The following is a 12,608-nucleotide window of genomic DNA, read 5'->3' as shown; positions in this document are numbered from 1 at the left end:
CGTTAAATATACCGTTAAATATAACGTTAAATATACCGTTAAATATACCGTTATTATACCGTTATTATACCGTTATTATACTGTTAATTATACCGTTATTATACCGTTAAATATACCGTTATTATACCGTTATTATACCGTTATTATACCGTTAAATATACCGTTAAATATACCGTTAAATATACCGTTATTATACCGTTATTATACCGTTATTATACCGTTATTATACCGTTATTATACCGTTAAATATACCGTTAAATATACCGTTAAATATACCGTAAATATACCGTTATTATACCGTTATTATACCGTTAAATATACCGTTAAATATACCGTTATTATACTGTTATTATACCGTTATTATACCGTTAAATATACCGTTATTATACCGTTATTATACCGTTAAATATACCGTTATTATACCGTTAAATATACCGTTATTATACCGTTAAATATACCGTTATTATACCGTTAAATATACCGTTATTATACCGTTAAATATACCGTTAAATATACCGTTAAATATACCGTTAATTATACCGTTATTATACCGTTATTATACCGTTATTATACCGTTATTATACCGTTAAATATACCGTTAAATATACCGTTATTATACCGTTAAATATACCATTATACCGTTATTATACCGTTATTATACCGTTAAATATACCGTTATTATACCGTTAAATATACCGTTAAATATACCGTTAAATATACCGTTAAATATACCGTTAAATATACCGTTAAATATACCGTTATTATACCGTTATTATACCGTTATTATACCGTTATTATACCGTTATTATACCGTTATTATACCGTTATTATACCGTTAAATATACCGTTAAATATACCGTTAAATATACCGTTATTATACCGTTAATTATACCGTTATTATACCGTTAAATATACCGTTATTATACCGTTATTATACCGTTAAATATACCGTTATTATACCGTTATTATACCGTTAAATATACCGTTATTATACCGTTATTATACCGTTAAATATACCGTTATTATACCGTTAAATATACCGTTATTATACCGTTAAATATACCGTTATTATACCGTTAAATATAACGTTAAATATACCGTTAAATATACCGTTAAATATACCGTTAAATATACCGTTAAATATACCGTTAAATATACCGTTAAATGTACCGTTATTATACCGTTATTATACCGTTAAATATACCGTTAAATATACCGTTAATTATACCGTTATTATACCGTTATTATACTGTTAATTATACCGTTATTATGCCGTTATTATACCGTTATTATATCGTTATTATACCGTTAAATATACCGTTATTATACCGTTATTATACCGTTATTATACCGTTACCCTACCAAACGCAGACCGGTGGCTAGCTGCTAGCGTGTTCAATTGACTTTTTATTGTGGTCATAAAAAGATGGAGGAAGATCAGTGTTTTCCGATGTCATTATCTGAAAACACTGATGACATCATCTAGCGTGCATCATGTAATTTTAACCAACTATGAGCAAGAAAAGGTTTCTTTACTACATTTTAGGATATATATTTTTTTTTAATATTTGTATATATATATATATATATATATATATATATATATATATATATATATATATATATATATATATATATATATATATATATATATATATATATATATATATATATATATATATATGTATGTTTTTATATATTTTATTTTTATAGATATATATATTTTTATAGATATATATATTTTTATATATATATATTTTATTTTTATAGATATATATATTTTTTATATATATATTTTATTTTTATAGATATATATATTTTTTATATATATTTTTTATATTTTTTTTATATATATATTATTAAAGGGGATAGACCTGTTCACATGAAAAACATGACCTTTTCTTTACCTTGAAAGTAGTCTGTGGGGTGGAGTCAGCAACCCAAGATTTGACTTTGTTTACTAGGCTACAGTGATTTACGGTTAGCATTGCGTTTAGCTTCATATGATGCATTTTTCATCATCACGCTTTGTCCAGAAAATGCTTTTATCTTAATACTGTTATTGTTGACATGCACACTTTTTTGGGATCATATCAACAGTGGACTAATGAACAAAATACAACAATATTTAATAAATATATCTTTAAATACTTTTTCTGTTAGACACCCATTTTAGTCATGGAGGTAGTGTTTGTCAAAATACTTAATATGACATGTATTTGTCTGTTTAGGATCCAAAGGGACACTTTCCTCTCTTTGAGGTCTTTCCTACGGTCTTCTGCCGTCCACCAAAAGAGGTTATGGGGTTGGAAGCGAGAATTGGAGACGATCCAGTACTGGACACTGAGGACCCACTCATGGATGACCAGTGTTTCAGGAGTGAGACCTTTCAAAGACCATACCAGTATCTAACACGGTTCCATAGGGGTGAAAATCTCGACAGCTTCAACTACCAAAGAGTTGAAGGAACTCATGCAGAGTGTCTTCAAATGCTCTTCATCTACTGTGGTATAATTGATCCATCCTGGGCAGAGTTGAAGAACTTTGCTGGATTTCTCAATCTTCAGTTGCTAGACTGTGAGACATCGGATTTCTGCAACTTTGAGTTTGTTGGAGACACTCTTAGGGGATTCAGAAACTTTGTGGTTGACTTCATGATCTTGATGGCCAAGGACTTTGCCACTCCGTCTCTCTGCATCGCTGACCAGAGCCATGGGAGGCAGCCGATGGACACTGGACTCAACGAAAGAGATCTAGCCCCGTTCCTCATCAGGAAGAGATGGGAATCGGAACCGCATCCATACATCTTCTTCAATGATGACCATGTGTCCATGACCTTCATTGGATTTCACCTACGGCTGAACGAGCAAAATGGGGTTGACGCCATCAATCCGTCAACAAATGCGGTAATCAAGAGAAACATTATGACCAAAAACCTGTACAATGGCCTCAGACATCAAAGAGTTCCCTTTAACATCGACTTTGACCAACTTTCTCGAGCAGATAAGATTGAGCGTCTATGTAGTGTGCTGGGGACCACGTGGCCAACAGACCCTGATGAAACGTATGAGCTCACCACCGACAACATACTTAAGATGATGGCCATTCACATGAGGTTCCGGTGTGGCATTCCAGTCATCATAATGGGGGAGACTGGCTGTGGGAAGACACGGCTCATCAAGTTCCTGTGCGAGTTGAGAAGGAGTGGGGCGCCCACGGAGAACATGAAACTTGTCAAAGTTCACGGTGGAACTACATCTGACATGATCTACAACAAGGTGCGGGAGGCAGAGAAGATTGCGGTTGCCAATAAAGAGAAACACGATTTTGATTCTGTTCTTTTCTTCGATGAAGCTAATACCACTGAAGCAATAAGCAGCATTAAGGAGATCCTATGTGACAACACTGTGCAAGGACAACAACTCAGCTCCCAAACTGGCCTGCAAATCATTGCTGCGTGCAATCCTTACAGGAAACACACAGATGACATGATCAAGAGGCTGGAGGCAGCTGGTTTAGGGTACAGGGTCCGAGCTGAAGAGACTGAAGAAAGACTTGGATCAATCCCTCTTCGTCAGCTGGTGTATAGGGTCCAAGTGTTGCCCCCAAGCATGATCCCTCTGGTGTGGGACTTTGGGCAACTCAGTGATCACACAGAGAAAATGTACATCCAGCAGATTGTACAGAGAGTTGTGGAAACAAATTCAATCAACAGAGAATCCATCAGGATGATCACTGATGTGCTGTCGTCATCGCAGGGATTTATGAGAGAGAGGAAAGACGAATGCAGCTTTGTCAGTCTCAGGGATGTGGAGCGCTGCATGCAAGTGTTTGTGTGGTTCTACAACAACCACTCACTGTTTCAGAATGAGTTAAAAGCATTCCTCCAGAAACAACCCCAGGAGGAAAGGAGCAGGAGTGACCAACTACACTCACCTGCCAGTGATCCAGTTGTTTGGTCACTGTTGATGGCTGTTGGTGTATGTTATCAAGCCAGTCTAGAAAAAAAAGGTGAATACCAGACCACAATCTGCAAATTCCTTCCCCAAGTCACCCCAAAGCAGATGAAGCAGGAAATCTCAGTCATGCAGGATCTTCTCCTAAGCGGTGTCCCAATGGGAGAGACAATAGCAAGAAACAAGGCTTTGAAAGAGAATGTCTTCATGATGGTGATCTGTATCGAGTTACGAATCCCCCTGTTTTTGGTTGGCAAGCCTGGGAGCTCCAAATCTCTGTCTAAAACTCTGGTTGCAGATGCCATGCAGGGCCAAGCTGCACATTCTGAACTGTACAAAAGGCTGAAACAGGTTCACCTGGTGTCCTTCCAGTGCAGCCCTCATTCCACGCCAGAGGGAATCATCAACACATTCAGACAATGTGCCCGCTTCCAAGAGAGCAAGAATTTGGAGGAGTACATCTCTGTTGTTGTGCTAGATGAGATTGGATTGGCAGAGGACTCCCCAAAAATGCCTCTGAAAACACTGCACCCTTTACTGGAGGAAGGCTGCATTGATGATGAGCCACTGCCCCATAAGAGAGTTGGATTCATTGGCATCTCCAATTGGGCCTTGGACCCTGCCAAGATGAACAGAGGCCTCTTTGTGTCCCGTGGTGACCCAGACCAAAATGAGCTACTTGAGAGTGCGAAAGGCATATGCTCATCTGACAAGATGATTCTGGAGAAGGTTAAGCACCTCTTCACACCTTTCTCCCAAGCATATATGACGACTTGCAAGAAAGGCAAAGGGTTTTTCGGTCTACGAGATTACTATAGTCTGGTGAAAATGATGTTCGCCATCACCAGGGCCTCTAAGCAGAGCCCCAGTACAGGTAAAATCATTGAAGCAGTCCTACGGAACTTCAGTGGAAGGGATGATGTGGACGCAGTGCGTATATTCACCAAAGAGCTGACCGGCCAATTCATTCAAACTGATTTGGATGGCATCAGCACTATTGATCTGGTGAAACAAAACATTGTTTCCATTTACCAAGATGAGGAGTGCCGATATCTCCTTGTCCTCACCAAAAACTATGCAGCCCTCCAGATTCTCCAGCAGACATTCTTCTCAGACCACAACCATCCAGAGATCATCTTTGGTTCCAGCTTCCCAAAGGATCAAGAGTACACTCAGATCTGCAGAAATATCAACCGAGTGAAGATCTGCATGGAAACTGGCCAGACTGTTGTGCTTCTAAACCTTCAGAATCTGTACGAAAGTCTCTACGACGCTCTCAACCAGTACTATGTTTCACTTGGGGGTCAGAAGTATGTCGATCTTGGATTGGGAACCCATCGTGTGAAGTGCAGAGTTCACAAAGACTTCCGGCTAATTGTCATTGAAGAGAAAGAGGTGGTCTACAAGCAGTTCCCAATTCCCCTGATAAACCGTCTGGAAAAGCACTACCTGGACATCAACACTGTTCTCAAGAAGGACCAGACGGTGATTGTCGAACAACTAAAGGAATGGGTCAAACACTTTGTCTCCTTGAAAAGTCAGCAGGCCAAGACAGACCGCTACAAGCCACATGATGTCTTCATTGGCTATCACTCAGACACATGCTCCTCTGTGGTCCTGCAAGTGACTGAGAAGATGAAAACTGAGTCTGACGAATCTGACACTCAGAGGAGAGTCCTGGATGAAGCCAAGCTTATCATGCTGAACTGTGCAACTCCAGATTCTGTCATTCGACTTGACGGGACTAAATTATCTGCTGATGAGACCGAGTCCCTGACGCAAATCTATTTTGAGGAGCAGAATCATCATTCCCTGGCAGACTTCATTGCCTCTCACACACAAGAGGAGGAATGGTTGCATTACCACTTTACAGAGGTAATTCACTTGAATCTTATTTTTTTAAGAATATACCTTTTGAATAGAATGCATCTTATATTGCTCATAAATCGTTTTTTGCTCTTTTTGAAGGTCACAACATTTTCCCGGCTATTCACAGCAGCAGATATCCATCAGCTGCAGAACATCACAGAGCTTTGCAACGTCAAGCTTCTCTCGCTGCAACAGTTTGACACAGAGCATTCCTTCCTCAAAGAAATCAGGTCTGCTTAAAAGTTTGAAGAGAAGCTCAGTATATAGGGTTGCACAATTCCAATTACTTTCCCAAAATGTTTTCCAGAATTCCTGGTTGGAAGATTCCTGGATTTCCTGCTTTTTCCGTTCTGATTCCAGGCGTTTTTCAATCGGGATTTCTGGAAAACCTGGGAGTTCTGGGAAAGTTACCAGAATTTTGCAACCCTAATTGTATCACTTGTGTGTGTGTAACCTTGTAGATCATTCATAAGAATGGTACAGGATTAGGAACATAACTGTGTTCTCTCTAGGCAATTTCTTGACTCCACATCTGACGACAAAGTCCTCATCATCCAAACAGACTATGATGAGGACTCCCAGAGCATGAACATTCTGGCATCTGCCAAGTGAGTGATTCTCATTTAGATTTGTCGTCACAACTATTGGAGAGAACTAAACTGAAGTATTAGGTTACACTTGTATTTTTTTCTCCATTTAAATGTTTGATCTTTGAATCTCCTCAGATATTCATCCATAAATGAAATAAACAAACCAAAGGAAGGTGATAATGGAAGGGTGTTTGTTTACTTTGTTACCAAACTGCCCCGAATTAAAGGTGGAACCTCCTATGTTGGATTTCATGGAGGTGAGTTCGTGTTCAAAGCTATACAACAGGCTTTATTTAATAGTATGACCTAGCATCCCACCAAAGACATGATCTGTTCTGAAATGCTTTCAATATTTACGGGAATTCAAAATACAAAAAAAGGCACTTGCACATGTGAGCGATCTTTTCTTTTTTTGTAGGTGCACGGTAACAATTGAATAACGTGAAAGAAAAGATAGAGCTAGCGTCACTGTTCTTTATCAAGCTTTGACAAAGGCCTTGGAGGCCGATGCGTAAAGTTGAATAAATAACAGCGATACTAGCAAGAGCAGTATGCCGGTTTCTCTTTAATATTTACCGGTATGCAATTTCCATCCTCTTTTTCTTCATCAAAGGACCCTGGAAATCAGTTCACATTGACGACCTTAGAAAATCCAAGGAGTTTGTATCAGACGTCCAGTCCTTGAGAAAGCTACCCATCAGCCAACTTTTTGAGAAAATTGAAGAGCCGTCCGAGGGTACATTTTACTTGTATTATAAATGATAAATATCCAAAATTATTTAAATACATTTTTTTTTTATGGGCAGCCCCAGTGGGAAGTGAACCCATGACCCTTTCATTGCAAGTGCCATGCTTTACCAACTGTTATTATGCACAGTAGCACAAATGCCATAGTTGGGAATTGACTGTAAATAATCCTAGATAATTAGTTTTTTCATAGTTTTCTTTCTTGTTCCAGCAATGCAAACAGATGACACATACATCGAGGCACATGGGGTAGAGCACTCTGTAAGTATTGTATACTACATATTGTATACAAGTTTGTATTGCAGTTCTTAATTATAATATGCATGTGCTTCTGGTTTCTGTAAACCTAACAAGGTCAGTTGTGTGTTATTCATGTGAGCATGTTGTTGTTTTAGGCTGAGTTTGATGCCAGAGATCTGATGCGAAGCTGTGTGCAGAGTGCAGTGAGCATGCTCAGAGATCAGGAGGACAGTGGAGCTCTCAGCACCAGGAGGGTCGAGATCCTGCTGACACTTCTGGACGATAGCGAGGACCTGAAAGGTTACTGACCCAGAATATTTCCAGTGTGTTACTGTAGTTTCAGTGATAGCGAGGACCTGAAAGGTTACTGACCCACAATATTTCTAGTGTGTTACTGTAGTTTCAGTGATAACGAGGACATGAAAGGTCACGGAACCACAATATTTCCAGTGTGTTACTGTAGTTTCAGTGATAACGAGGACATGAAAGGTCACGGAACCACAATATTTCCAGTGTGTTACTGTAGTTGCAGTGGTTAAAGACAAGACCTAGAACCTTCTCACTTGAAAAAAAAAATACTACAGTTCACTATAAAATGTTACAGTACTTGCTATAGAATTCTGTAATGAACTAGAACAGTATACTACACACTAGTATCCCTCGATCGTGTAGTGCTTACTATAGAATGTTGTATTATGTGTAAGGGATAAACGCCAACGTTCTGTACATTACCTTGGAAATAATGGACGAGGCAGCGGCACAAGGCAGAGCCGAATTCTCTTGCGGAGTTCGTTTTTCCAATGTAATGCACAGAAGGGAAGCGTTTATCCCGCTAATACCACAGTTGCCAAAGAAAAAATAATATTAAAGCACACATTTAACGGTAGAACAAAAAAAGTTGATATTTAAATGTTTATAAAAACAAATTCATACTTTCTCATCTTTTGGTTGCTTAGCGACGCGACCCAGTCGCTTGTTCGATTAGTTTGATATTGATGGTTCTATGTGTGTTTCTTCTATATTTTCACTGGCAACGTTCTAATAATTTTTTTTGCTAACTAGCCAAATAGCTACGGCTAACACAGTTACGAACTCTTCAGCCAGAATAACAGCGAAGTAGCTGCTTTAAGCTGTTTTCTGTTGACATTCATTTGGATACATCCATAACGATCTGATGATGCCTGATTTTGCCTGGAATGTTTGCCTTCTTGTCTGGACACTTGACACTGTTCTTTACAAGGAGATTGCATTACATATCAAACACTAGGCTAGAACCTAGCTAAATCATTTGTTCAGCCTGTAAATCAAAAAAATATAAATTGCTGAAAACAGCTGGTCAAACTAGAGGATTTGACAGCATAGCACCACTAAACTAGAAACATGAGAGGATTTGACAGCAAAGCACCACTAAACTAAACTAAACTAGAAACATGAGAGGATTTGACAGCATAGCACCACTAAACTAGAAACATGGGAGGGTTTGACAGCATAGCACCACTAAACTAGAAACCTGAGAGCATTTGACAGCATAACACCACTAAACTAGAAACATGAGAGGATTTGACAGCATAACACCACTAAACTAGAAACGTAAGAGCATTTGACAGCATAGCACCACTAAACTAGAAACATGAGAGGATTTGACAGCATAGCACCACTAAACTAGAAACGTGAGAGGATTTGACAGCATAGCACCACTAAACTAGAAACGTGAGAGGATTTGACAGCATAGCACCACTAAACTAGAAACATGAGAGGATTTGACAGCATAGCACCACTAAACTAGAAACATGGGAGGATTTGACAGCATAGCACCACTAAACTAGACACATATGGGAGGATTTGACAGCATAGCACCACTAAACTAGAAACATGGGAGGATTTGATAGCATAGCACCACTAAACTAGAAACATGGGAGGATTTGACAGCATAGCACCACTAAACTAGACACATATGGGAGGATTTGATAGCATAGCACCACTAAACTAGAAACATGGGAGGGTTTGACAGCATAACACCACTAAACTAGAAACCTGAGAGCATTTGACAGCATAACACCACTAAACTAGAAACATGAGAGGATTTGACAGCATAACACCACTAAACTAGAAACGTAAGAGCATTTGACAGCATAGCACCACTAAACTAGAAACATGAGAGGATTTGACAGCATAGCACCACTAAACTAGAAACGTGAGAGGATTTGACAGCATAGCACCACTAAACTAGAAACGTGAGAGGATTTGACAGCATAGCACCACTAAACTAGAAACATGAGAGGATTTGACAGCATAGCACCACTAAACTAGAAACATGGGAGGATTTGACAGCATAGCACCACTAAACTAGACACATATGGGAGGATTTGACAGCATAGCACCACTAAACTAGAAACATGGGAGGATTTGATAGCATAGCACCACTAAACTAGAAACATGGGAGGATTTGACAGCATAGCACCACTAAACTAGACACATATGGGAGGATTTGATAGCATAGCACCACTAAACTAGAAACATGGGAGGATTTGACAGCATAGCACCACTAAACTAGAAACATGGGAGGATTTGACAGCATAGCACCACTATACTAGAAACATGGGAGGATTTGATAGCATAGTACCACTAAACTAGAAACGTGGGAGGATTTTGACAGCATAGCACCACTAAACTAGAAACATGGGAGGATTCGACAGCATAGCACCACTAAACTAGAAACGTGAGAGGATTTGATAGCATAGTACCACTAAACTAGAAACGTGGGAGGATTTTGACAGCATAGCACCACTAAACTAGAAACATGGGAGGATTTGATAGCATATCACCACTAAACTAGAAACATGGGAGGATTCGACAGCATAGCCCCACTAAACTAGAAACATGGGAGGATTTGATAGCATAGTGCCACTTGCGTCATGACTGCAACAGTAGGGACGAGATAAATTAATGTTCATCACTCATCATGTTTGGTCATCAGATGCTCCAAAAAAAGTAGCTAACTAGCTGAGTTTTTCCTTGTTGGACCTGTGTTTACAATGTATGTTTGTGTGGTGGTTAGTTTAGCTTTCTGTAACTTTGTAGCAAGTACGGTCTGCATGTAAAATATACATCCGGACACCTACACAACTGTCCCGTTATCTGATTTTTAATGCCCATTCTAGAATGCCCTTCTAGCCAATCAGAAACAAGTATTCAACAATGCTGTATAATAACTATGCTGCACACTGTAGTATCCCTCGATCATGTGTAGTACTAACTATCGATTGTTGTAGAAAACTATAGTAAATACTACAGTATTTTCCACACAAAAAACACTGTAGTAAATAGTACAGTAATGTCTGCAAAAACACAACCCTTTTTTTTCATCTATAGTAAATACTACTGTATTTAATTTGCATATTACCCTGCCCATTCCCCTCCCCATATCCCAATTTGTGCCACCCATAAGTTGGAAACCTGCATGCCAAGTATAGACCATATTTTGTGTTCCTTACAGGTTATACAAAAGAGCAGAAACTCTGAACTATCCGTTCAGACCCCAGTCCTACTTACCTACAGGTTATGGAAAATGTAATCTTTTAGTACTTCTCCAGTAGGTTTCCTCAAGGCGAAAGCCTGCACCTCTGTGTCAAAGATAGTAAAACAAAAACACTATTGTAAATACTACCGTAATATTTGCAAAAGCACTACAGCAAATACTACAGTATACTACAATCCACAAAAATGCTACATTCATTACTATAGTATTTACTACAGTTTTTCATTTACTACAGTAATTGATACTTTAGTTAGCTGTAAATACTGCGGTATATTACAGTCAAATCTGTAAAAACACTACAGTGAATAATATAGTATTTATACCATAATTTACTATAGTACTTTTCATTATAAATGGGCCCAAAATCCAAATATAGAATGTCTGAGAGAAACAATTATCTCAGGTCGTAACAGCAAACAAATACTGTAACTAAAGGTAACTGGCTTTTACATGAATGTATATGCTTGATCTCTGTATTGTGCCCTAAAGCTACGTTCCTGACAACCCTGAGAAGCCGCCTTCACACTCTACTGGAGAACCGTGAGCGAAATATCCCTTCCCCCAAGTTCTGGGTGTTAACGGAGGCGTCCAACATCGATGCTCTTCAGGAGGGGGGAACCTTCACGTATGTTAATCAATGATACTGCGCTACTCTGCATATGGAAAATCTATAATTTAATTCATTTTCAAATGGTTATTTTGTCTTGTCATTGTTCAGAAGTATAGTCAGTTCATACTGTATTTGTTCCACAGACAAACTCTATGGAAGAGAATCCAAGCAGTGGTCACACCCCTCTTGGCCCAGTTGGTCTCAGTCATCGACAGGGACCGTAATCTTGACCTCCTGCTGGACAGCAACAGTGGGGAGGAAGTCCGAAACCTGTGGCTGAAGATATTCGGCAGTAACGAGATGCTTGATATTCCTAACTTTGATCTCAAGTGAGTGATTTATATGTGATGATACACAGACCGGATTAAGAAACCGATTGGACTGCCTGGAGTCCTTGTATGACAGTGTAAGGTTTTATGTAGCCTGTGTTGTGTCTCAGTGGAACAGGTAGATGTCACTGCTCACAAACTCCCCATTTCCCACAGTTCTGAGTCTAAGACCATCCTGGTGCAGAGCCATGTCACAGCTGAGAGGACCATGTGCTGCACAATGCCCTTTAGCTGGAGGATCAGAGATATCCTGGACGAACTATTGATTCAAACTCAGCAGACCAGAGGTAAATAATTGAATGCCTTAATTCAGACTTTAAAAAAAAATAATAATAATTGAACAGTACATTTAGATAACAATTGTATAGCTTATGCAAATGTAATACATTATTCTTAAAGGTGAATTTCTTATCTCTCATGTGCACTACTTACAGTATTTGGTTGTATAAACTCAATCTTTTACAAATGTTTTTTTTTCTTGGGAGGACGTGTCGAGGTGTTCTTTGAGAAAATCCCCCTTGGTCAGTATCTGGCTACATTGGGTGAGAAACTGCAGAGGGAATTTTTCCAAAGGTACCTGCAGGACTTCATTGCCATGACGATGAAAGTGGCTTCGGAGGCGGAGTTAAAGGTATGCCTTTGCAACATCATCATGTTTTCAATACATACAAATAGTAAAACAATAGGTTCCATTTATAGAAAGGTCCTTTCTATTTACTGTCAAATATG

The 12,608-nt window shown here is 38.9% G+C and overlaps 1 protein-coding gene across 2 annotated transcripts in view; it reads left to right on the top strand.

Annotated features, from left to right (window-relative positions):
* LOC110508243 (E3 ubiquitin-protein ligase rnf213-alpha) overlaps positions 1-12,608 on the top strand; it is a 63,382-nt gene that overhangs the window by 30,471 nt on the left and 20,303 nt on the right. For both annotated transcript variants that reach the window (XM_090225261.1, XM_090225262.1), the window contains 11 exons: positions 2,232-5,831; positions 5,925-6,055; positions 6,338-6,433; positions 6,551-6,672; positions 7,029-7,151; positions 7,374-7,423; positions 7,558-7,702; positions 11,430-11,565; positions 11,694-11,879; positions 12,036-12,166; positions 12,365-12,510. In XM_090225261.1, coding sequence (XP_090081387.1) covers positions 2,232-5,831; positions 5,925-6,055; positions 6,338-6,433; positions 6,551-6,672; positions 7,029-7,151; positions 7,374-7,423; positions 7,558-7,702; positions 11,430-11,565; positions 11,694-11,879; positions 12,036-12,166; positions 12,365-12,510 — 4,866 coding nt within the window. The remainder of the gene's footprint in view (positions 1-2,231; positions 5,832-5,924; positions 6,056-6,337; positions 6,434-6,550; positions 6,673-7,028; positions 7,152-7,373; positions 7,424-7,557; positions 7,703-11,429; positions 11,566-11,693; positions 11,880-12,035; positions 12,167-12,364; positions 12,511-12,608) is intronic.

Source organism: Oncorhynchus mykiss, chromosome 28, assembly GCF_057628025.1.
Source record: "Oncorhynchus mykiss isolate SJ-2025 chromosome 28, ASM5762802v1, whole genome shotgun sequence".
Taxonomy (NCBI): domain Eukaryota; kingdom Metazoa; phylum Chordata; class Actinopteri; order Salmoniformes; family Salmonidae; genus Oncorhynchus; species Oncorhynchus mykiss.
Note: the sequence above shows the minus strand (reverse complement) of the source record. Positions and strands in the feature narration are given on the sequence as shown.